This window comes from Canis lupus, chromosome 6, assembly GCF_048164855.1.
Source record: "Canis lupus baileyi chromosome 6, mCanLup2.hap1, whole genome shotgun sequence".
Taxonomy (NCBI): Eukaryota; Metazoa; Chordata; class Mammalia; order Carnivora; family Canidae; genus Canis; species Canis lupus.
In genome coordinates, this window is record NC_132843.1 from 16,896,740 (window position 1) to 16,923,387 (window position 26,648).

Genomic DNA, 26,648 nt, shown 5'->3' on the forward strand with positions numbered 1-26,648 from the left:
GGTCATGGTCCCAGGGATGTGAGACCAAGCCCCACGTTGGGCATGAAGCCTGTTAAGATCCTTTTTCTATCTCCCCAAATATATATATTATATATAATATATAATATATTATATATTAGTATACATATATACAACAATATAGTGCAATAGTATACATACATATAACATATATAAAATAATAAATTAAAAAAATGTAAGACACACACAAACCTGAGAGCTCCCCTACTACATCTACCAGACCAAAGGAAACCATAGATTTCGAACTGGCTTCAGGAAAGGAAATCCAGGGTGTTATAAAAAAGGCAAACAGATTAAATTAGTAATATCATTTTGGTTTTAATATATTTGAAGAACAAATAAAAGGAAATAATTCAGTGTCTTTATATGGAATTGGTTTTTGTGAATCCTTCAGTGTAAAGAATACTCTGATGAAGAAGCAGGATGTATAGAAGGGGAGGTCTTACCATTAAAATCCTCTGCTTATTCAAGAGCTATCATAGGAGGAATCTGTATATAAAAAGGCTGAAAGAGGGGCACCTGGGTGGCTCAACCAGTTAAGCATCTGCCTTTGACTCAGGTCATGATCTCAGGGTCCTGGGATTGAGCCCTGCCTCCAGCTCAGGCAGAAGTCTGCTCCTCCCTCTCCTTCTGCTCCTCCTCCCACTTATGTGCAAGAGTGCTCTCTCTCAAATAAATCTATAAAATCTTAAAAAAAAAAAAAAGATCAAAAGAACAGGTTCCATTTGAATAGCAGAATAAGAAATGTATAACCTGAGAATGAAAAACTCCATGAAGGGCAGAAGAGGAAGATAATCATGAATGGAACAGTTACTAGGGAGTAGGAGTCCTGGCAGAGGATGGAGCCCAGTGTTCTGTAGTGGCCTCAGGCACATCTGAAGAAACTTAAAGCCCTAAATACTGAAAACATTATAGTATTCCCCTATATAACTAAAATAAAAACAAAGCCACAAAAATAAGTACAAGGCAGACCAACAGAGTTCTGTTTTTCCATAATGACTACTTCAGTTTTTCTATTGAAAGCAGAACATACCAGTGAAGAGTTTGGGGCTGGGATGGAAGTTTGGGAATAGGTTAGGGTAATGAGGACCCCAAGGAGTAAGCGTGGACACACACCTGCAAGGTACTCCCAGCAGGTGTGGGTTCTGCAGGAGTACCTTTGTTGAATTGTAAGAGGCAAAGGAACCAAGGAGATGGAGAAGCAGTTTTCAGGCAGGAGACAGGAATTTTCCGTCTGCAAAATAATGGAGAATTTTAAAAAGGAGTAACCAGTCAACAGAATAAATTGCTGTAAACAGAACCTCACACATAGTTTCTGAATGTCACTGCCACAGAAAAAGGAATTTAAGAATGCATTAAAAATTGTAAAAATGCATTGAGGCACCATCTGTGACAAATAAATAGATTTACTGTAGGATTTTAGGTCGAAATTGTAAGAGGTGTTTAAAATTTTTCACTAGCCAATGACAATTCAGTAGATTAGAAAAGTCATAACTCAGGACCAAAGCATGCTATATAGTTTTACCCAAACCCAAGAAGACATCAATAGGAATGGATTCTCACTGGCCTGTATCGCACCCAAACCAATAGGCGAAATTGTTTATCTTCACATTACAAAGAGACAGTAATAACCTGATGGGATGACATATCTCTCCATGATCAAAGTAGATTTGTCTTGAAAGGGTCCTTTAACAGATAATGTAAGAAAGACTTTCAGTTTATTACGACGATAAATTACACAAGTCGCTCGTGGTAATTCCACTGTTGATGTTGAAAAGGCTTTTGATTACTCAAAGAGTTATTTCTTTAGAAAATATTAGAAGAAAGAATGCTCCTCCCCGACCCTCAAATGAAACTTCCTAACGAAAATGAAGATTGTGTTTAGAGGAACCTAACGAGTTCATGTGAAAGAATTGGTCAAAGAGACCTGAAACTTGCAACAAAAAGAGAAACACATTCTTTTCTCCATGATACAACAGACTTTCTTGCAGTTGTTTGTACAAATTGTCACAGATCTCAAAGCTGAAAAATTGGAATTTTCGAATTTTATCTCACTCTTTATAGGGGTTCAAGTTTATCATACTATAAGAAAACAAAACTGTTTTGAATATTAATCTACTTTAAAATAAGTTACAAAATAATTGTAGCAATCCACAGTATTCAATCTCTACTTAATTAAAATTGCTGTAATTTTTGAAGCAGTTGGGAATAAATTAGGTTGGGGCCATAAATCTGCGCCCTCAACTCACCTTTGTCATAAATTAGCTAGAAGACTGGGCAAGTTACTCTGCTTTCCTGGGTGTCAGCTTCCTAATCCATTAATTGTTTGGTAAAATTATTTTTACCTGCCTTCCTGAAGTCCTATTCTATTTCCTCTTTAATCTCTGATTGTAACACACAAAATACTGCAAAGCTATATTGTATAGATGCCAAGAAATCCATTATTTTGTCCAATGCTAGACTGAGGTCCTAAAGATGCTTGTATTGATCAAGATTTTGTTTTTAACAGCAAGACTAATTCAATCTGATATAAGACTGATGAAAAAATACCTTTACCTTGCTTTTAATAATGGAAGATTATGTCATCAAATTCTATGAATAAACAAAAGGACTAGAATATCCTCAGAAGATTCTGTCAATCATTGACAGATAAGAAGATGGAAATCATTGCTTTAATAAACTAGCATGATGGCGACCACTTTCAGGCTATATTGAGATCAGCTAAAGGAGATGGTAATCCACCTGAATTTTCAGTCAAGCCACTTGTACAAATGTGCCTTTTCAGAAGGACAATACCATTGAAGTGCCTTTTGGGGGGACTTCTGTCTCTGCACATCCTCACAGATTTACTAAATGTTTGTGTTAGAGAAATAAAATATCCACAAAGGTCATAGACTTGACATTTTTGGAACAGAAGTGCTTCCAGCTAGGTATAGTTCCATCAACCCTACTGACTTGAAGAAACAATTCCTTTGATGCACTTCATCGATTAATATGAATAGTAAATTCCAGGCAGTATGGGGGACACGGTGGCGAGCAAGGCAGATGGGGCTCTTGCCATAGGGATGGAGCCCAGAGTTCTTACCTACATTTTCTGTCTTCTTTCATCTTCCGTAACACCAGTGTCTTTCTCCATATCTCTCTGAATGATCATTCTTTGGCTACGTCACTGCTTCAGTCTACTGCCGAGTGAGAGGAGGTGTGGTGTTAGTTTGCACAACGTTGCATCTGTTACCTCCACTCACTATCTGGGTGATCTGAGTACAGTTCTTCTCTGTATTTCTCATTTCTTCATCCACAAAATAGAGATGCTAGAGGTACCTACCTCATAAAGTTCTTTAGAAGATTATGCCGTATAGAAGACCTTAGAGCAGTACCTGACCTTCACTAGCATCCAGTAAGAATTAGTTATTATTATTATTATTATTATTATTTGCCAAGTACTTGGATGTCTGCCTTCTTCCCTCTATACCTTGTCCCCCTGAAGCCCCACCCATTCTCGTGCTTTAACCACCCCCACTCCTGGATGATTTCAGATCCAGAGCTCTGGTCCTGACCCTTGATGGCTAACTTATCCCCACCTTCATTGAAAATAATTGTAACCTGGCTTCTTTTATTGACTTTATTTAGGGGACCTTGGACAAGTCCTCTAAACTCTTTGAGCACCTGTCTCCTCACATGTATTATGAAGCATTAGATTAGATGATCTTTAAGGGTCCTTACAACTCCAAAATTCTTTCAACTCTGATTCCATAGCTGAAACCCATGCCATTGCCTTGCCTTTCAAACCATTTCTCTCTTTTGAATTTTTAAAAAAATTCTACTTACCAGTGACTGTCTCTTTCCAGTCCCTAAGGCCTGAAATCCTAGTATCATCTTAAAATCAACCCCTTTTACCTACAGTCAATCAGGTGTCAACTTTTGAAAAGGTATATTATCTCCTTCCCCTTTCTTTCCATGGCTCTCTGCTTTCTGCTGCCACCTTGGTTGAGTTCTTTTACCACACCCCCATGTTTGAATGATATCAGTGGTCTCCTAATTGACCTTCCTTTTCTAGGTTTATGCGTGCGCTCATTCATTCCCTTTTTTTTTTTAATATTGGCCCCTTAATTGAAAAGGAATATGCCAAGTATACAATTATCCTGGGATTTAAAAATCTATTTTCCCCATAATTTTGTCACTAATATATAGAACTATTAATCTAGGCTACAGAATTTGGTGCCTATAGGTTTATGATCTTATCTTCTTGGTATTTTCTTAAAACTAGGATGAAACATTTTTCTCGGTTACTGTGATTTTTTTTTTTTTGCCTTAAATTCTATTTTGTCAGATACCAATTTATTTTATGGCTCAGACCATATCTAGCACCTACTCCAGTTTGGGTCCTGTGCCTCATGCAGAAGGCACACATGCCTCCTAACAAGAGGTCCTGTGCTAAGCCCTAATGGCAGTGTGGAATGGTGAGGGCCAGATTGTGTGCAGTCTGCCTGAGGGCACGTGGGTCCACCAGGTGCCACTTCCATCATATCACTCTGCACAAGAACCTGTCTCAACTCCCTGATGGGATAAAGGACAGCTTTCATGGTAATATGGCACCCACCTACCCAAACTTAAGCTTTTCTTCAGCTTTCTCCTCTGGCTTGGTTTTTTTACTTTCTCTAAATGCTTTGCATATGTTCAGTTCTCCAGGTATCAATTCTCCTTCCCCCTCCTCTGTTACCCCCAAATCCTTCAAGGATTATGTGTGAAAAGAACAAACTCAAAGAAGGCATGAAGCCTTCTGTGAGGCCACAGGGACTTCCTCATGATCTCAGTGCCTCAAGCTAGTTTGATAGTCAGCCATCCTATTTCTCCCGCGATTACCTCACTTTCTGCATCTCTATGTCCTATGTTCTTAGTGGAAAATGTGCCAAGGTCAAGATCGACTTACTCTACTTTGTCCTTTCCCTCCTGCATCCCCTAACACAAGGATATGTGTATAGGAAGCACTCAATAGTTATTGAAGGAATCAATGAATGAAGAAGGTAGACTTTGGATTCTGGATTGCAACCAGAATTGATATGAGTGTGATATTAAGAGACCCATTATAATGAGCAAAGGGTAGAGTTCACTCTAACATCTGATTTTCTAGTTGTTTGTGCAACATGGCGAGCGCCCACACATGCGCAGATGTTATTATGTAAGGTTTGGCCATGAGCCCATTGCTTTGGAGATGAATCCACTTGACCTGCACCCCCAGAGCTGCCATTCTACACCTACAGGCAGCTTCTGCTGGAAACTTCTTGCCTTTGCAGCGAGGGCAGTTCCTTGGGCAGCAGAATATCTCTCTGGAGAAATGTGTCAAGGTCAGGCTGACTTTAGGTGGTTTTTAAGAGACATTCAGCCAGACTTTACAGAAGAAGTTTCCTTTTAATTCCCTGTTGTCATGGCACCACCAAAAAGTCCTTTGGTTGCTTGGGTTTTTTTTGCACGGGATTCATATGCTCAGTGCTCAGGAATTATGATACTATATTCTCTGTGTTTTCATTAACCACTCCCTATCAGTCTCATCTGGGGGTCTCAGGGTCAGCTCACAGGTCCCCACTCTTCTTACTCTGCCCAGCTTTTCGCTTTTTCTTATCCACTCTCTATGTGCTCCATTGCTACATGCGTGCAAAGTGGGATCCAGAGCTTTACCTTACATCCCTGACGTTGCCACATGCCCTCAGCCCACCTGTCCTTGCCACCACGTCTCACAGCATTCTGAAATAAAGAGGCAAGGAATGATTTTGCTTCCATTTCTCCTTGTCTCAACAAGCAGCTTCCACAGCTGCCCTCCCTGCAAAACACTCCAGCTCTTTTCTTTTCCACTCAAGTGACAATATAAAAAGTAGGCTCCTGTCTACCTGTCCTGGCTTTCAAGGCCTGGCTCCAGGGCATTTGCACCACTCTCAGCCTTGGCATTCAGCATCTGAGTGGCTCTTTGGCACCAGCATTCAGTTAAGGTATCTGTAAGCCAGAAGCACTGCGTGTTTGCTGAAAGAAACATGGACTTTGGTTCGACAAGCTGCCCTTGCAACAATAGCACTGCCTGTGCACAGTGTCCTTCCCTCCCAGCCAGCTAAGAGGAGAAGAGTCTACACAGTCTAAGTCAGGCCATCTCCAAGCTTCTCTTCTGATCACACTTTTCTTTTTCTGACAATTTTAGTTGGGCAGGGCTGTCTGTACCCTCTTCTTTCTTAACTCTAGACCACTAGAGTCTTATGTGCCACCATCACTGCTGCCTCCCAAAATAGGGAGTTATCCAGTAACAGTCATTTTTTTTGCTGGGTTGTCTGATTGCATTTAGTCTGAGATTCACAAGAAGAGAGCAGGTATTATCCATCAGGGCTTAGGAACCCTCTGATAGTGAATGCAAATTTGTGTGCGTTGGAGAGAGAGAATATGAATGAATGAATGAATCAATCAATCAATCAATCAATCAAACCTTGAGTGACCCATAGTTTATCCAGCTTCCCGGAAGAGTCTCTGACCCCTTTCCAAAGTTTCCATCCACCGCAGTGGAGTGATCACTTTAAGCAGAGTGGTGGCATTTTCCATTTGCACCAGGGGCCTGGTGATTCAGAGAATACTGGCTTCCTTATGAAAAGAATTTCTTCAGGTATCAAGTGGGGAGGAAGACAGAGGGGATGGGGTTGAAACTGGATTGATATTTGACCTGCCAGTAGGCCTTGCAGGTAAAACTGACTGTCTTTTTGGGTGTGCTGAGTGAGATAAAGGGAGTCCCACTAGCTCCCCTTAGCCAATGCCATAGTAAGAATAATAATAGCAAATTCTTGTATGTGTGCACGACCCTGTTCTAAGGCTTTTCCAGATATTATTTTATTTAATTTTCACAATAATTCTACAAAGTTGAATTTATGATCTCCATGTTTACAGAGAAGTAAACTCAGCTGTAGAGAGGTTAATTTGCTCAAGGTCTATATCCAGTTAAGTAGCCAAGTTGGGATTCAGAGGTAAGCTGCCTGCCTCAAGCGTGTGTTCTTAATTCAACACAAAATTCTGTACTTGGTTCTAAGCAGATATTTTATATAAGACAAACTTAGTGGGAAATAAAGTTAGATTTCTCTTTTTCAGGATGGTCCCTTGGGTAAGATATTTTAATAGGTATTGTGGGCAAGTTAATGATAAAATATTTCATATCAGATTATCCTCCCAATGTTCTGATATAAAGCACATTTCCTAGTACTCTCTTTAGAAGCACAAAGAAAGATCAGCGTGTGGTTTCCACCAGGCATCCACCATGGAACTCAGTGATTGAGCTACGAAGGAAGCCTGGTGCCCACTTCCTCTTCTCTCTTCACCTGGTGGGGTGGTGAGCTTCTTAGTTCTGCTGGCAGCTCACTGCTCTTCTCTGTCAGCCTGTGTTTTCCCCTCCCCTCTTGTGGTTCAAGTGCACAAACATGTGGATGGCTCCCCCCTCCCTGCAGAGCCCTCCTTAGAGCCCAGGCACAGGGTTGCTTGCTGCCTGCTGGACTCCCTGCCAGCCTTGCCCACTCCAGCATCCACTCCAGTGCTCAGGCTGGACGACAAGGGTCTTCCTTGCCTTCCCCCCACTTCTGTCTCCTCATCCAGAACATTACAAGCCCCAGCAACCTCACCCCAAAATAGCTTGGGACCCATCCCTTGTCACCATCCCAAATGTCTTTGCCCTACTTTAGCCCCTTCTTCCTCTTGACTCAACAGCTGGCTGAGGAATTGGTCATCTTGATTCCACCCACCCCCACACACCCAACCATACTCTTTCTTGCTTAAAACTTTTCAAGATGGTGATTCCTTGTCCGAGAGCTTGCCATGTGCCAGGTGCAACCTCATCTACCTCCACAGGGGTCCTGGGAGGCAGCAGCTAGCATATCCCCTCTCACAGATGAGAAAATGAGGCCTTAGCAAGTTAATAAGATGCTGTATCTGTCGTGTTCCAGAGCTGATCAGTACTCCGGCCAGAGGGTCTTCAGTGCACAGCACTCAGCCACCTCGCTCCATTGCCCCTGAACAGTGTCACAATGGCCAGCATCTCCATCCACATGAGCTGCCTCCCTCTTCAGTTCATGGGCCAGCTTTCTCCACTCATACCTGTGCTCCGCGCACACACCAGGCGGTTCCCCTCTGGGTCTTCTGTCTGGAACACCCACCCCCACTCCTACCCCGTGACACTTTGTCCTTTTAGGCTCAGCTCAGGCATCACTGCCCCCAGGGAAGCGGGGTCACAGTTGCTTTGCTACAATGCAGGTGGACTTCAGAACCGTGCAAGAAGGATGATAAAAACTTTTGCTTCCTTGGCTTTGAATACAGGTGCAAGCCCAGAATCACAGGGCGGCAGTGTGACCGGTGTGCTTCCGGGTTTTATCACTTCCCGGAGTGCATTCCCTGCCATTGCAACAAGGATGGGACCGAATCAGGAGTCTGTGATCCAGGGACCGGAGTTTGCCTCTGCAAGGTAAGACGGAACGAGCCATGCGAGACATCAGCCACTGTCAGTGAGGAAGTTCTTCATGTTGAGTCAATATATACAAATATGTGGGAAGTGGGATTGACCTGCAATAGATTTCCACAATGCATGTAGCATTTAATGGTTACTAGCTCGTTTGATAGAAACAGAAGGGAAAGCCCCTCTTACCCTTTGGAGAATCACAAAACAGGTATGGACCCATTCCAGAGAAGTTGACACAACCCTTAGTTTACAATTTTAAGAGGTTCATAGGTGCCCTGGAAGCTTATTTCCAGCTTATGGACCCCAGGTTAATAATAATCTGCTCCAAAGGGTTCTGCTAAGTGGTATGAGGATTCCTAAGTCCCAGCAGTTGTTTGAGATGGTGGTAAGTGGGATGAACCAGGCCCGCCTATATTGTGAATCCACATGGTTCTATTTCTCTACCTTCAAGGGCATCTTGTGAAATTGAGCAAATTCTCTCTTACACTTGAGCGTGGTAGGTTTAAACAAGTAATGTGATAGAAAAGCTTATCAGTTACATAGCTTTTCTTCTTTTGTTAGCGTCTATGTCGTAACGTCTTATATTGGCATCTAATTTGTGTAAGTACCTAATCTCAATCAGTGAAGTTTTAGAAGAAGTGATCTCTTGTTTCGTGTTTTGTTTCAATAGGAGAATGTGGAGGGTACAGAGTGTAATGTGTGTCGAGAAGGATCATTCTACTTGGACCCAGCAAATCCCAAGGGTTGTACCAGCTGCTTTTGTTTTGGAATAAATAGTCACTGTCACAGTACCCATAAAAGAAGAGCTAAGGTATGCAAGGGATTAGAATTTTTGTTTTTATTTGGTACCTCTGAATGGGGGAAGAACTGGATTGTTATGAAGTATGAAGGGCTTGTGGAGATTATGTATCTTATTTTGTTGAAGTGTTAAGCTTTGCCCTCGCCATTCCTCAGCACACAGTGTTTTTTACATAGATGTTCTCATGCTCATTCCCTCAGTCTTTCAGGTCTGCTGAGTGTTTTGGACTCAGTAGGGTCTTCCCTCACCACTCCCTATGGAGTAGCTGCCCCTGGTCACTCTATGGGCTCACCCTTCTTTGTATACTCTACAGCATTTATCCCTCCCTGACATATTATGCAGTTAGTTCTAGAAATTTTTAATTATGTATCTTCCCCCAACATTAGAATGTAAGCTCCTAATACATTCCTGATACCTACAACAGGATCCAGAATATAGTAGGTGCTCACTAAACACTCATCAGCTAAATGGAGTTGGTCCTTCTTCCCTCTCACTTCTTCTTATTTGCTTATTTTCTTTCTGTTTTACTATATGTCTCTCCTGTTTTACATGAATATTTAAGTTAAATTTCTAAATTATTTACATGGGTTTTTATTTATTATTTATTTTTATTGGAGTTCAATTTGCCAACATCTACCACAACACCCAGTGCTATATGGGTTTTTAAATTAGCTCCACAAAACAAAAACTTTTGATGCCTTCATTATTATTATCCAACAAGTATTCAAGGAGAGGTTATTTTATGTATTTCATCCCAAAAGGAATGTAGGCATGTAGTTGAGGAAAAAAATTACTTCACAAATCCACAGAAAAGTTCTACCTCCAGGGGAACCCAGAAGCATTATTCCTAACTAATGTCTTATCAGTTCCTTCTTTCTCCCCCTTATCATTTAACTCTTGGCTTCCTTTTTATGATCAGGGAAATACTTGGTTATGAGGATTTATTTAGAGAAAAATAATGATAGCAGGCTACTGTATTCCACCTCACATTTGCTGTCTAAGGAGTTCATCATTAAAATGGTCTCACCATCCCTGTTAGTATTCCCACACTTACTAAATGTCAAGAACCAGGATGTGTGCTGGGATACAGAGATAAATCCCACATACATATGGTCACCGCTGTCTGAGAACTCCTAGTTGTGTTGGGTCAAGGGAGGCAGTGCTGGGTGAGGGTTCTGAAGCTCTAGAGGAGGCATATAAAGGAAGCCTCTGGAGCAAGGTGGCCGCCCCATGGTTCTTTCTATTCTGCATAATTCAGCCATCATCAGAGAAGCTACAGGCACACGTTTCCAACCTTTGCTCTTGTGTTCCAGTTTGTGGATATGATGGGTTGGCGCCTGGAGACGGTGGACAGAGCCCACATCCCTGTCTCATTCAACCCGGGCAGCAGCAGTGTGGTTGCAGATCTCCAGGAGCTGCCCTCAACAGTCCACAGTGCATCCTGGGTGGCACCTCCTTCCTACCTGGGAGACAAGGTAAGGACGTCCTGTTGTTCTCCTGAGCCCTCGCTGGACCTCCTTCATCACTGCGTCAGCATCATTTCCTGTCTGGAAGGAAGCAACAATAAGTTCAGGTTACTAAAACTGATGAAATTAGATTAGCTACAGATGCAGAAAAGATGCTGTCCTCCCCTGGGAGGAACCTGGTGTGAATGACCCTCATGTACCCCCACCTGCATGAGCTCCCCAGCAAAGGAAATCATGCACCATGTTTTTCTCCATTTTTGCTAAACCTTTAAATAATATCTGTTGCAGATGGGACATATGTGCTTTTAAATGCCATTGCTAAGAATTCTTTGTTTTAAAGCAGAAGAAAGGTTTTCCTTGTCAGGAAAACAAAAGCTGAAAAGTGACTCACAAGCTTATTAAAAGAAGCACCAGATCCAGTGGCAGCTCGGCTGTCATTAGCAGAATCACATGCAGTTAGCGAGACACTCCTCGGGGAGCTTACAAACGGGTTGCTCTTCCTTTCCTGCATAGATTGTCATAGCCTGGCCCACTACACTCCTTTCCAAGGACAGAAGTTGGGCTTCTGTAGAAACATCATCAGGTAACATATGTACCTGGTAGCAGAGGATAGAATATTAGAGAAGGTATAAAATTCATAGGGCCCAGCTCAGGTGGCACCATAGTCTCTTAAATATTAGGGTTTTGTCAGCCTGAGGTCTCTAATTCTATCTCCTGGTTGAAGGACTTTGGATTTTGGCCTTTGAGTGTGGGGAATGTTGCTCCTCTCATCTATCCCTCTCCTACACGTAACGCCCATCTTCACCTCCACATGGTGAGCCCACGTATGGCTTACCTAGTACTATGCAAACAATTACCCCAGAACCGTGCAGCTTAAAGCAACAGTCATCTTGCCCAGTTTCTGTGGATCAGGAGTTGAAGAGTGGATGGGTGCTCAGAGGGTTGTGAGCAAGATGTCAGCCAGCGCTGGAGTCACCAGAACTGGAGGGTCCATTTCCAAGCTCAGTCATGTGGTTGTCACAGGCATTCTGTTCCTCGCTGGCTGCTGAGCCAGGGTGTCAGGGTCTCATCACATGAGGCCTCCAGGCGCCGCCTGAGGGTCCTCGTAACATGACATCTGGCTTCCTCTAAAGTAATGGATAGAGAGAGAAAGAGAGGGGAGAGAGAGAGAAAAAAAAAAAAAAAACAACCTCAAAACAGAAACCACAATCTTTCTATGACCTAATTTCAGAAGTAACATACCCTTGCTTCTTGCCATGTACTATTCATTAGAAGCCAGTCACCAAGTCCAGCCCACACTTGAGGAGGAGATTTAAGCTCCCCCTCTTGAAGACAAGAATATCAGGAATTTGTGGACATATTTTTAAAACCACCGTAGCCCATCAGAAAGGCCATATTTAATCTCCAAAGGATGATTTAAGATGTTACCCCAGAATACTTCTAGACTCTAAGATCATAACCCTGTGACTTCGTCAGGTTATGGATTCTAGGGAAGTTCAATGAATCAAGGGCTCGGAAATGCTGCTCTTTCTCCCCTGCTCCATGTTATTTGTGTTTTTCAAGAGGGGCATTTTGTCCTGCTCCACTCGGAAGTGATATTGCCTCTTATTTTCATCTCTCAATTACTCCTTTCATGATCGGTTTTTGCTTTCTGGGTCAGAAGTATCAACACCAGAGGTGAAGTTGCTATCACAAAATCATGACCTCATGCCTCCATCATGATCATGCTGCTAAGGTGACATTGAGAAAAGGTCCCTATACACTTGCTGGAGCAATCAGACATGGCTTAGGTACCAGGGAATGTGTGATCATGTAGGAAATATTCACCATCTGCTCTCAGGGGGAGTTTTTTTAAAAAATTATTTTTAGAGGTTCATTTTGTGACTGATAGATATTAACCAATTCTCTCAGTTAAATAAGAAACCAATGGTCTACATTGGGATAGCTGTAGATTAAATGAACACTGGTTTAGTGGTCATCTAGAATAGAAGGATCTTACTTGTATCTGTGTGACTGATATTTTTCTTTTTAACAGAAGCATCTTCTTGCTTATAAAACTCAGTCGTGTTCATGCTAAACATTTTAAGTAATATAAAATGGTACAAAGTAGAAAGTTAAAATACCATCTTCAATTCTTCACTCTCAAGATGACCACTAGGAGGTGGATTGTATCTTTCCAGATCTATGTGCCTGTGTGCTTTTTAAGTGGGCTGATGTTGCTATAGGCTCTTCTAATGCTTATGCTGTTGATCTATAATTGCAATTTTAGGTTTCTTCATATGGTGGTTACCTCACCTACCAAATCAAGTCCTTTGGCCTACCTGGTGACATGGTTCTTCTGGAAAAGAAGCCAGATGTGCAGCTCACTGTAGGTATCAGAGTGCAGCCTGAGGGGCTGGAAGTGGCAATTGTAGTTGGTTGCTGATCCAGTTTTGGGACATCTTAATAAATGGCCTATAAAAGATTAGATTAAGTCATTTCCAATATTTTGTAGAAATTGAAAGGGAAGTTGAGAGCAGGTAAGCCCCCCTCAGGATCCTGCTTCCCCTGGTCATCCAGCCCCAATGGCTTCTCTTCTGTCTCCTCCCAAGGAATGTCACTGTATCTCACACTTGCTTCTCATAAATTATTGCTTCATGTTAAACTTTGTTGAATGTCTCGATATTTTTTAAAAAATATTTTATTTATTTATTCATCAGAGACAGAGAGAGGCAGAGACATATGAAGAGGGAGAAGCAGGCTCCCTGCAGGGAGCCCGATATGGGACTCAATCCTAGGATCCCGGGATCATGACCTGAGCCAAAGGCAGACGCTCAACCCCTGAGCCACCCAGGTGTCACCATTGTCTCCACCTCTCAATTTAGTCTCACAGTAGCTTTTGAGACCCTCCTGTTGGCAAGGCTCATTGCTGGGCTCAGAAAGGATAGGTGATCCCTGTCCTTCACAAAAGCGTAATCTAAGAGGGGAGGCAGAAGAAATATGCACATAGCTACAATCCACTGAACAATATGCATTTGAGGTGAAGTTTGAACAGTCTTGTGACTCTGTGAGAGCTGGGGTCCAAGTGGGGGCTTACGTGGTTGAGAAGCCCTCAGAAGGCTTCGTGGAAAAGGTTCATTTTGAGCCAGACCTTTAAGCATGGGCATGGCAAGAGCACCCTTCCAGGGGCAAAGAATAATATAAATCAAGGCAGGGACACCTGGGTGGCTCAGTGGTTGAACGTTTGCCTTTGGCACAGGGTGTGATCCTGGAGTCCTGGGATCGAGTCCTGCATCGGGCTTCCCGCAGGGACCCTGCTTCTCCCTTTGCCTATGTCTCTGCCTCTCTCTGTGTGTCTCTCATGAATAAATAGATAAATCTTAAAAAAAAAAAAAAAAAGATAAGCCAAGGCAGAGGACAGTGCACAAGGGACGACCTGTCCAACCAGGCTGTATTATCAGTGATTCTCGAGTCATAGGAAACAAGCCAGGAAGGGTTGGAAAGAAAAAAGATGTTTAATACTGTGCTAAGGAATTTGAGTTTATGTAGATAGTAGGGAGCCAGTTTGAGTTTTTGAGAAGAGAAGAAAAGTGGCACCTACACACTATAGACCAGCCATGTAATCTAGAACTGTAATCTAGATAATTCCTTGAGGGTGGGGTCAATGTCACATTCTGCTTTGAATCTCCCACAGTGCAGGGTCCAGTCTCTTAAATACAGGTTGAGGACCCTGAGTCTTAACTTGACTCTGTTTCTGGTTTTTGTGCTGTGGTTAATGCAGTGCAATGACGGCTTCCTGAAGGTTTCCGTTTGTGTGTCATTCATGGTAAAATAGGGACTAGCAAGCAAGTCTCACACATCTTGTCACAGCTGAGAGCCTTGCATTCTGGTTGATTTGTGTGTTTAGGCACTGCTGTGTTGTGTTTTGTTTTTGCTGGCACCCAAATTTGTTGAACTGTTGTTTTAAAAACTACAAGGAAACTTTGTAAAACATCTTGGAAATGAAGCATCAAATATTTTAGAGGAAAAATAGCTCCACAATAAAAATACCATCCTGGCAGTGCTGTCTTTCAGTTTCCTATTTTTTCAGAACATCTCAAGTTTGGGCCATTAGTATACCAGTATTTATTGCCAAAGAGTTTATTATGCAGGTGGTTGGAATTCACAGAGAAGTGATGACCAGAATTTCTTCTCAATTTTACCTCCAAACATGGAAAATAATTTAGGCTTATGAAACATTCACTCTGCTGCTTTGTTCCAAACCACTGTAATTAAAAGCCTATAGGGCATGTTTCTTAAAGTTTTCAATGATTTGTGATCACAGATCATGGTCTTCTTTCTGAAACCCCAGCACTAGTGTATGAAACCCTTTTGGGCTTAGGGCTATAACAAAAGAGCCAGGGCTATTGTGTGTGAGTTTGGGGTGGAGGTGTTGATGATGGGTGTTGACCTTACTGTTGTGACCTATTAGAGCCCCTGCTATGGGGAGGGGAGTTCAGAGGCTGAGAGTGAGTAAGGCTGGAGCCCACAGGGAGTGGGGGGTGCAGGACTCTTCCTTCTCCACATACTCTGAGGCTCCCTGTCTATGCAGCCTGCACTGTCCTGCCAGTCTTTCTGCCCACCATGCCCTCCTCATGGACTCACCCACCAAAGCAGTTTCTTACTACTACACTCTAGGTCCTGTCGGCAATAATGGAAATGCACCTCATACATTGACTGCAACACATGGTTTTGGTGAAATTTAATTAATTAATCAATTAATTAATTAAGAAAAGAAATCTGTCTTTTTAGCCACGTTCAGTCAAGGAGATTTTCCTGGTTTTTTATTTGTGAACCTGCACTGCATTAGGTATTATTTTTGTTTCCATTCACTAATCCTTTTGCCAGGCCATTCATTTCACTATTTAGTAGAATCAGGCATTCCACGTAATGCAGATCCATAGAAATTTTGTTCTTATCAATGATAAGCCTTAGAATATCTCAACCGTGGCATTCGTGGTTTTCTTTACACAGGGCCAGCACATGTCCATCATCTATGAGGAACCAAATAACCCCCGACCAGACCGGCTGTATCATGTGCGTGTGCAGGTGGTGGAGGTAAAGGAAAAACAAACATAAAATCATTCTTGGTGATCCTTTTTTGTTCTATGACTAAGTTCTTTCAGGCAATTGTGATTTTTTTATTTTATAAATTTAAAATATTAATTATATTTATGTACTTATAATTCACATATATAAATTTAAAATATAAATTATGTAAAACATACAGAGGTTCATCCTCACAGGGCTTTATTTGTACTATCTGAATGGCTCTTAGCACAGTCTCTTCCATTTTAGAGGTAATTATCTCTGTCTTATAAACCCTGTGAGCTTGTAAATGTTATGATACAACTCCCTCTCATCCTCATGCCTTCCTCAGTGGCCAATAAATGCTTGGGATGAATGGATAGAAAAGCCACAAAAATATCTAACACCAAAATAAATAAGATTAATATAGATAAAAAAGGAAAGCTTATCAAATCATAAGACATTGTATTACATTTACTTGGTTATGACAACTTCTTTAAAATAGTGTTCCATTTTTTTTTTAAGGATTTTTAATTCATTTATGAGAGACACAGAGACAGGCAGAGACATAGGCAGAGTGAGAAGCAGGCTCCATGCAGGGAGCCCGATGTGGGACTCTATCCCAGGACTCCAGGGTCACGCCTTGAGCCAAATACAGATGCTTAACCACTGAGCTACCCAAGCATCCCAATAGTGTTCCATTTGTATTATTAAATATGTCCAATACCTCAAGGTGATACTTTTCAAGCACTTTGAACTTGTAGATATATTTTAACATATCTGTACAGGTCCATCCATACAATGGAATACTATTTGGCAATAAATGAAACAAAGTATCAATACCTAGGATAACATGGATGAACCCCAAAAATAATGTACTGAGTGAAAGAAGCAAGACAGACCACACATACTGTGTGATTCTATCCATATGAGAGTGGCCATGCCAGCAAAAATGGTGGGGTAGGAACCTCCAGAAATTCTCTCCTTCATTAAAGCAATGAGAAAACTGGCAAAAATGGTTAGAATGAACTATTTAGAACTCTGGAAATTGACCATAGGCTTGCAGCAATCTGAAAAGTGTTTAATCAAGAAAAAATGACTGAAACTGTAAGAACCTCAGGCTCTGTGGCAGTCAGCTTGCTCTGTTCCCATCTGCCACTCCTGCCTGCACAGAAGCCTTGAAAACAAAAGCCCACCACCAAAGTGAAAGCCAGTAGCCCAGCAGCCACCAAAAGAGATGGGGTGGCATTGGAGTTTATGCAGAGCCTCACTGCCAGAGAACTGTCATGATTTAACCTGTCTGAAGATTTTCTGGAAGATGCTACTTCCAAAGCTGTCTTTGTTTGACCAGACTTGTAGCTTTCCCCAAAATTAAAAAATTTTCCCCTAGGGGTATTGATGAAGACATTTAGAGATGCTGAGCTTCACGGCTGGCCAAGGTGATGGATTATAGTTGGGACTAATTATAAGCTAATCACAAAACTTAAAATAAAAAGCTGGGAATTACTTATCCATGGGGCTTTGGAAAGCTCCAACACAATCTTGGAAAGGTAGAAGGCTACACATACTCAGGACTGTGAGCATGTTCAAGAAAGGCCTAACAAGACCCTAAGCCATCACCTTTGACTAACCTTGAGGCTCTGAGCAAGCAGGAAGTGAAGGCTAATGCAGAGTTGTTAGCTGCCTGGCTGAGTGTTGAGGGGTCCTTCAACATACACACAGAACCCTTTTGCAATGATTATGGAACTTTGGTTTTAGGAATTTAAAAAAAAAATTGGTTCAATCAATAGCTGACCATTATACTAACCAAGCAGAGACTTTAGCTGTCATACATGACAAAGAATACAGACTTTACAGAATTAGTTCAGAAAAGTCATTAAGCAAAAACATCAACAATGACAGTAAATATAGCAACAGCAACAAATTCTGGGGAGATAAATAACATTTTCTAAGTTGCCACATTACATTATGCTAAATGTCCAGTTTTCAGAAAAAAAAAAAAGAGAGAGAGAGAGATGAACAAGAACAGGAACCCATGATCCATACACAGAGAGGAAAGGCAATAAATATAAATGGTCCCTGAGGAAGCCCAAACATTGGACTTACTACACAAAGACTTTAAATCAACATACATCAGGGGCATCTGGGTGGTTCAGTGGTTGAGCATCTGCCTTTGGCTCAGGACGTGATCACAGGGTCCTGGGATGGAGTCCACCATCGGGCTTCCCACAGGGAGCCTGATTCTCCCTCTGCCTATGTCTCTGCCTCTCTCTCATGAATAAATAAATAAAATCTTAAAAAAAATCAACATACATCAAAGAACTAAATACCATCATATCTAAAAAACTAAAGGAAAATATGAGAATATCTTCCCAAATAGAAAATACCAATAATGAAATAGAAATTATAAAAAAGAATTAAATAGAAATTCTGGGGTTGAAAATTACAATAACTGAAGTGAAGAATTCACAAGAAGGACTGCTGTGGACTAAATTGTGTCCTCTCCAAATTTCTGTGTTGAAGCCCTGATCTCCAGTTTGAGTGTACTTGGAACAAAGAAGGAATTAAAAAAAAAAAAAAAAAAAAAAAAAACAAAGAAGGAATTAAGGTTAAATGAGATCATAAGGGTAGAACTGTGATCTGATAGAATTAATGTCCTAATAAGAGGAGACAGCAGAAAACTCACTGTCCCTGTCCACCAAGTAAGGACACAACAAGAAGGCAACCATCTAAGCTAGCAAGAGAATTCTCACCAGGGACCAAACTGGCTGCCATCTTGATCTGGGATTTCTAGCCTCCAGAATTGTGAGAAAAACAGATTTCTGTTGTTTAAGCCATTGAGTCTCTGGTATTTTCTATATCAGCCAGAGCACTTCACATCCAAGGGTTCTCAATAAGGTCAACACCTGACTGTTCACTAGAAACCATGCAAATCAGAAGGCAATAGGATGGCATTCAAAGTGCTGAAAGAAACACACTGTCAACAAAGACTTACATACCGAGCAATCCTTCAGAAATGGAGGAGGAGGGGCTGCCCAGGTGGCTCAGTGGTTTAGTGCCACCTTCAGCCAAGGGCCTGATCCTGGAGACTGGGATCGAGTCCCACGTCGGGCTCCCTGCATGGAGCCTGATCCTCTCTCTGCCCCCCACCCATAGCCCTCTCTCTCTGTCTTTTTCTTTTTTTAAGATTTATTTATTTATTTATTTATTTATTTATTTATTTATTTATTTATTTATGAGAGAGAGAGAGAGAGAGAGGCAGAGACACAGGAGGAGGGAGAAGCAGGCTCCATGCCAGGAGCTGGTCGTGGGACTCGATCCCGGGACTCGATCCCGGGACTCCAGGAACGCTCCCGGGGCCAAAGGCAGGCGCTAAACCGCTGAGCCACCCAGGGATCCCCTCTCTCTCAGTCTCTTATGAGTAAAGTCTCTTATGAGTAAATAAAATCTTTTTTAAAAAATGGAGGAGGAAAGAAGACATTACATTAAAAACAAAACAGAGAATTCAGTGCTGACCAATCCTCCTTATAAGAAATACTAATGGGAATCTTTAGACTGAAATGAAAGGACACTATAGACAATGACTTCAGTCCATATTAGAAATGAAGAGCACCAGTAAAGGTAACCACACAGGTAAATATAAAAGGCAGTAAAAATATATCTTTTGTTTGTAACTTTTTTTTCTTCTATCTGACTTAAAAGATAACTGCTTAAGGCAATAATTATAGATCTGTGTTGACTGGCATACAATTTATAAAGATGCAATGTATATGACAATAACGGCACAATAGAGTAGGGAGTAAAGGAAATGAACAGAAGCAAAGTTTTTGTGTACTATTGAAATCAAGTTTGTATTTATATAAATGGTCCAGCATGGGCAAATAAATCTCTAGAGGCAGAAATATAGACTCCTGGTTGCCTGGGGCTCAGGGTAGGAATAGGTAATAACTATAAATGGGCACAAAGGTTCTTTTTTGGGGGGATGAAAATGTAAAACTACATTGTGGTGATGGTTGTACACTTCTGTAAATTTATTAAAAAGTGTGTACTTAAATAAGGGAATATTATTGTATTTAAATCATACCTCAAACTGTTAAAATATAAACTAATATCATATTAGTATTGTATTTATATGTACATAATAATAGTTACCATTTATTGAATGTTGACTATGTGCTAGGCACTGGGCTGAACACTTTATATACATGATATGGTTTAATTTGCTGTAATCCTCATCACAGTCCTGAGATATTAGGTATTACTATACCCATTGAAGAAATGTAGAAACCAAGTTTAAAGGAGGCAGCAGAATATAAAGGTTAGGGATCCCTGGGTGGCGCAGCGGTTTGTTGCCTGCCTTTGGCCCAGGGCACGATCCTGGAGACCCGGGATCGAATCCCACGTCGGAAGAGGGCTCCATGCAGGGAGCCCCAGGTGGGACTCAATCCTGGGTCTCCAGGATCATGCCCTGGGCCAAAGGTGGCACTAAACCGCTGAGCCACCCGGGCTGCCTGAAAAGTGTAGGCTTTTAAAAACCTTTTTTTAAAATTTTTATTTATTTATGATAGTCACAGAGAGAGAGAGAGAGAGAGAGGCAGAGACACAGGCAGAGGGAGAAGCAGGCTCCATGCACCGGGAGCCCGATGTGGGATTCGATCCCGGGTCTCCAGGATCGTGCCCTGGGCCAAAGGCAGGCGCTAAACCGCTGCGCCACCCAGGGATCCCAAAAAGTGTAGGCTTTTATATGAAAAGATGCTCAACATCACTAATCATTAGAGAAATGCAAATCAAAACCACAAATGAGATACTACCTCACAGTCATTGAATTGGCTACCATTAAAAAAAAAACAAAAACAGAGTAAAACAAGTGTTGGGGGAGATGTGCAAAAATTGGAACACCTGTACACTGTTGGTAAGACTCTAAGGCAGCGTAACTACTATGGAAAACAGTATTGAGGCTCCTCAAAAATTTAGAGAATGACTATATGGTCCAGAAATCCCACTTCTGGGGTTTTATCCCAAAGAATTAAAAACAGGGTTCTGAAGAGCTATTTGCACACTCATGTTCATTGCAGCACTGTTCACAGTAGATCAGAGGTGGAGGCAACTTAAATGTCTATCGACAGATGAATGAATAAAGAAAATGTGGTATATACATATATTAGAATATTACCTAATCCTGTCCCATGCTAGAATATGATAGTTCTAGTTAGATAGACGCTGAAACGTAATGTGATGACATTATCCTAAGTGAAATAAGCCCATCACAAAAAGACAAATACTGCATGATTCCACTGATATGAGGTATTTAAAGTAGTCCAATTCATTAAATCAGAAAGTAGAATGATGGTTGCCAGAAAATGAGGGGAGGAGGAGGAAATGGGAGTTACGGCTTAATAGGTACAGAGTTTCCATTTTGCAATATGATAAAGTTCTAGAGATCTGTTGCACAACAATATAAATATAATTAACACTATTATACTGTACACTTAAAAATGGTTGAGATGGTAAATTTTGTTGTCATGTTTTTTACCATTATAAAATTATAAATGTATAAAATTTGTAAATGTATAAAATGTATAAATTTTATGTTTATGTTATATATATTTTTTACCACTGTAGAAGTAAAATAAAATAATATAAATGTGTGTGTATGAAAAAAAAGATTTCAGTCCCAATTATGTACATTTAACGAATGATCTAACTGCATGACTCAGTGGCTTGCCATATGCTACTCTCCTATATCATTCTCACTCAGTTTGTACTTGCACATACAAACGTGCGTTTTAAAATAAGTATAACACTGGGAAATCTCATTTCATTTTACTGTTCCTTATTTCCTGCCTTCATTTTTTCCTCTTTCATGTGGCACTCTCTTCTTGGGAATAACCCAGGACACCTGACTTCTGAATACAAATCCATTATCTTATTTTATTTTTTATTTTATTCTCTTCTGTTTTCCCATATGCACTGTAAATGTCTTTCCTTTGACTTGTGCTGGATGTCTGCCTCTCTGAAACCCCTGGAAGTGAACTTGCCAAAGCAAGACCTTACCTCTCTATTTTTACATGTAGGGAAACTTCAGACATGCCAGCAGCAGTGCCCCCGTGTCCCGGGAAGAGCTGATGATGGTGCTGTCTAGACTGGAAGACCTGCGCCTCCGAGGCCTCTACTTCACTGAGACCCAGCGGCTCTCTCTGAGCGGGGTGGGGCTGGAGGAGGCCTCTGACACAGGAAGTGGACGTAGAGCACATAACGTAGAGATGTGTGCCTGTCCCCCTGACTACACCGGTGACTCATGTCAGGTAGGAAGTTCCTCTCCACTGTAAAATTCCCCCGGGACTCCTGTGGCTGGCCCACTGGTTTGCTGCCCAGCACTGCTGGATGGTCTGACGCACTCTGTCCATCGGACAGATGTCTCCTGGGCTATAGCTTCTATCTTACCTGGACCACCCCTAGGTCCAAGTATTAAAAATGAAAAAGAAACATCAAACATCTCAAATTCCACAGGAAAGCCACAGGCACTCGATCAGTCTTGGGGGTTGTTGAAATCAGGACTCTGCAGGGCATAGGAAGGAGCCCGCCAGTGGGCCTCCCAGGATTTGAGCCCCTGCCTCCCCAGTAGGTGAGCTGGGGTTCTCATGTTGTTCTCTAACAGAGGGTCCCTCTGATGCCTACTGCTGGTAGAGTCCCAAGAATGTCCTGATTCTTCCAGGGGAAGTTGCTGCCCAAATTCCTAGCTCACAGCAGATCTTCATGTGAAACCTAGACAGCCTGACTTGTCCTAGGATGATTAAAATTTGCCATAAAATCAAACTGTTTCATATCTCAAGCTGTAAATATGTTCTCTTCCTAGTGGGAGGGAAAGCAAGCCCAACGTTTAGTGCAGTTATTAGGAAAGAGCAAACATTGCCATTCAGTGTATTCCCTGCACCCAGTGTGTGTACATTTAGCAACATCCTTCCCTTTCTGTCCTCAACCCTTGATAGCAGAAAGCCCCCAGGGGATCTGCATTCCTTTTCTAACCTACAAATATATTACCTGTCCTGGTTTTCTGGAGACTTCTGTCTTGTAACGTTGAGTCCACAGGTGCCTACCTTCTTCTTCCCCTCCTTCCTTCTATCCTTTTCTACCCGCCTAAATAAAACCATTGCCCCAGGGAAGGAGTGGAGCCTCTCGATTACCAGCCTCCTGCCCAGGGCGTGTTCTTTGCGCATGACTCAGCCTGTGATTTACAGCTGCTCTCATCGGCTAGTGCCGTCTGCGGGGTAAGGTGGGTAGAAGGTGATGCCTGCCCCACCTCGCAGGAATTACAGAGCGGTGTGCTTCCCTGTGGGACTGTTATGTGTGCTCTCTCACAGGCTGACTCATGGGTGAAGTTACAGGTGGGGCCTCCTGCCGCAGACAGCCTGCCTTACCTGAGTCAGGCGGGCCTGGGCACTGAGCAGGAAGGGCAGGTATAAGAGGAAGAGGCAAAGGTTTGTGCGCAGCCAGCAGGACGCCCCAGGACCAGGATGCCCCCAGCAGTGAGGTGGTCAGCCAGGAGCGCCGGATGGCTGTGGATCTTTGGGGCAGCCCTGGGGCAGTGTCTGGGATATAATTCACAGCAGCAAAGGGTAGCATTTCTTCAGCCTCCAGGTCAAAGCCATCTGCAATCAAGTTATGTGGACTTTAAACCCAGCCAGGTAACATCCCTTTTACATTCTGGTTTGGGTTGGGGAAGGGTTCCTTGCTTTGTGACATTTTAAGTTAAGGGGATGAATAAGTAATGGGTGGGCTGGGGGAGGGACCCAGAGCCTCCCTGCGCCATTGACTGGCAGTGTTTATTATGGTGCCTGACAGATTGCTCTCCTAAGCTGTTAACCACAAAACCCTATAAACATCAGCCCACCTGGAAATGCCCAGACAGCTCAGAATTTGGATGTTAATGGGATGTTAGTATACTATGAAACTTTGTGCCCTTTCGAGAGTCACCCAAGCCCCAAGACAAAAGAGTCCAATGCCTGTAGACCTCCAAATTCTGCTTGGAAGTAAATTCTCCGATAAAGTAAACTACTAGAATCAAGTAAAGTACGAGAATCAGTTAAATCTGCTTTTAAGGAAAGTGATGAGATCAAGTTTGTATAATACCTTACAAGACATGCTTCAATTTGCCAGGCATAAAACTTATAAATTCTGTGTGTGTGCTTACTCTCAATCTCTCTCTCTCTCTCTCTGTTTCTCTCTCTCTCTCTCTCTCTCAACCTCAACTTTCTGGACGTTGACACATATACTCAGAGATATTGATCTTATGGCTACTGAAATAGCCCTGAAAACCTGATAGGGACATAATTTTATCATTTGTACCACAAAAGCTTATTGGAAAATTTATCCTGAAAAAATGTCGCTTAAAAAATGGTTAATTGCTGAACCCCTTTACTGAAATTGTATATTAGGATACATTCATTTTCATGCAGGATAAGTCTTCAATATAGTCTGTGTGCTTTACAGAGGTGAGAAAATGATTATATTTCACGAATTGACAAATGGTCTACCTAAGAGTCACGTGATAGGTATATAACTTTTGCAGGGGACTTTTTCTGATTCTTATCAAAAGCAAATTAGGGTGGATGGTTTAATTTTAATCAGGATGGACTATTCTCCCCCTAAAGCATGTGTCATTAAGGCTTTTTATTCAGGCATGTTGTCATAAATGAACCACATATATTTATTTGGATAATTTGTTCTTTACCAAATATGATTGTTTTAGAAGCATGAGGCATGATATATAGTGGTAATTAAGAGGTACTTGCCACTTAGTAGTAGAGAGTATTTGCTTATAGATATGATCACACCACCAGTGGCTGAATTTTGTTCGAACGTATCTCTCAGTTGTGTTTTCAATTAAAGAACATTCCTTTCATACTTCGATTCTCCTGTGGACAAGCCTATTCATATAACACATAGAGCAATCTCATTTTTTGCAATAGCTTCTTTTGCCTAAACATGGTTTCTAATAGCTAAAGGGAAAAGTATATTGGAAATTATAGTCTTGTTATTGTGTACAATGTGTACTAATTGGTAATTTTGGAAGAAGCTCCAATCAGAAACTGGGATATTCTACTCTGGGGAGTACATGAGGCTTTTTTCTCCGGACCTATCAGGTTGGATTCTTTCTCTTTTCTACCTGACCAGATAGAGTCTTTGGATGAATGAGAATGGATGGTTCATTTTAAGATTTTCCTTGACTGTAGCTTCAGAGTCTTACATAGTGCTGTTAAAGAGGATTAGATAAAAGATGATGCTTTATCTTGAAATATTATATTTTCTGGATATTTTGGTTAGGACATATAAGGAGGTCAGTTAAAGAAACTGGAAGCAACATTTGGTTTTAATCGGTGCACTGATTCACTCTGCCAAAATAAGCAAAATGTTTATGATTCTCTTTAAAGGCAAAAATAGAAATACTTTTTAATGGCTGGTATTGAAAGAATTGTTTCTTTTTCTATTGGGAGCATTCTTAACTAGAATCCTTTTTTTTAAAGATTTTATTTGTCATGAGAGACACAGAGAGAGAGGCAGAGACATAGGCAGAGGGAGACGCAGGCTCCCTGTGGGGAGCCCGATGCAGGACTCGATCCCAGGACACTGGGATCATGACCTGAGCCAAAGGCAGAGGCTTAATCACTGAGCCACCTAGGTGTCCCAACTAGAATCCTTTAAAAAAAAAAAAAAAAAACAGTTCATCAAAAGAAAACTGTAATTCCTTTCATCCATATGAAAAATAATAATTCATATTGTACTGGAAAGAAACAATGTACTAGAGATAGAAATAAAGCAGTATTAAGTTATGAAGTGAGAGAAGAAGACCACACCCAATGGGATTCCCTCCTGCTGGGTCTTTGTGTGCCCCGTCAGAACTGAACGTCCCTGCGGGGTTCTGTAGAGAATGCTAGCATGTTCCTCTCCCCAGGGTTCCCTGTTGTCCATAGACCAGTGATTCCTCTGGTTCTGCCATTACTGCATTGATCCATCCCAATGAAGACTCTTTAGTTCCCGTTTTTCTCATTCTGCCTCCCCCACCGGTCCCGACCCATGCTTGGAGAGGGAATGCCTACCCAAAGAGAACTTGACCATGAAGGGATTGGCTTAGAGACCCTCCCTGCTAAAGGCTGATATCCTGATCCTCCTTACCCCATTCACCCCTCCATTCGCCCTATAGCAGTTGAAGGAGAGGAAGCTATTGCCACACTCCTCCCCCTTCTCCCCACACATCTCCAACTCTGACACAAGCAGGCACTCCTGCCATGGTGTGAAAACAAAGTCAAACCTGACAAAAAGAGCTAGTGGACCGACTAGTGTTCAAAAGTAGAAATCCACACACCAACTAAAGGAAAAAAGATTAAACAAGTGAATGTTTGACAGAATTGTCACATGCTTTGAATAATAATTCTTTCTGTCTACTGATTAAGTGCTTTGTTTGAAAAATAGGGTTGTAGCCCTGGATACTATCGCGATAACAGAGGCTCGTATACTGGACGATGTGTTCCCTGCAATTGCAATGGACATTCAAATCGATGTCAGGATGGCTCCGGAATATGTATTGTGAGTAAACTGATACTGTAGTGCTACCGGCAGGCAATCTGTGTCTCTCTGTCCCCTCACTCCCCCACCCCCACCCCACTGGGCCCTGAGACATTGATTGTCACATTTCCAACCAAACCCTAAATAGAGGTTGCTATGTAAACATAGGAGGCTCCAGTGTCATCAGGCTGAATTATTTTATACTGCACTTTTCCCTCCATTTTAAACATGTGCCATCAGAGGAGAAGTCCCATCTGAACAATGAAATTACACACTAGCTTCTAAA

The 26,648-nt window shown here is 41.8% G+C and overlaps 1 protein-coding gene and 1 long non-coding RNA gene across 7 annotated transcripts in view; one reads left to right on the plus strand and one right to left on the minus strand.

Moving 5' to 3' along the window:
• Positions 1 to 26,648, plus strand: part of LAMA3 (laminin subunit alpha 3) — a 249,419-nt gene that overhangs the window by 151,305 nt on the left and 71,466 nt on the right. The window contains exons 33-39 of one of the 2 annotated variants that reach the window (XM_072829057.1): positions 8,350 to 8,494; positions 9,159 to 9,299; positions 10,601 to 10,762; positions 13,023 to 13,121; positions 15,746 to 15,829; positions 21,874 to 22,104; positions 26,270 to 26,383. In XM_072829057.1, the coding sequence (XP_072685158.1) occupies positions 8,350 to 8,494; positions 9,159 to 9,299; positions 10,601 to 10,762; positions 13,023 to 13,121; positions 15,746 to 15,829; positions 21,874 to 22,104; positions 26,270 to 26,383 (976 nt within the window). Of the gene's footprint in view, positions 1 to 8,349; positions 8,495 to 9,158; positions 9,300 to 10,600; positions 10,763 to 13,022; positions 13,122 to 15,745; positions 15,830 to 21,873; positions 22,105 to 23,088; positions 23,485 to 26,269; positions 26,384 to 26,648 lie in introns of those variants that run through there. The other variant, XM_072829058.1, reaches the window with a different exon arrangement.
• On the minus strand, positions 317 to 22,000 carry LOC140635070 (uncharacterized). Of its 5 annotated transcripts, XR_012032421.1 has the most exons (7): positions 21,854 to 22,000; positions 13,075 to 13,207; positions 11,589 to 11,880; positions 11,145 to 11,349; positions 10,751 to 10,834; positions 3,104 to 3,200; positions 317 to 1,252 (listed from the first exon to the last, which is right to left on the minus strand). It is a non-coding gene; the product is annotated as an uncharacterized lncRNA (long non-coding RNA). The 5 variants fall into 5 exon arrangements; XR_012032422.1 differs by lacking the exons at positions 317 to 1,252; positions 3,104 to 3,200 and adding an exon at positions 7,127 to 8,592; XR_012032424.1 differs by lacking the exons at positions 317 to 1,252; positions 3,104 to 3,200; positions 11,145 to 11,349 and adding an exon at positions 7,127 to 8,592.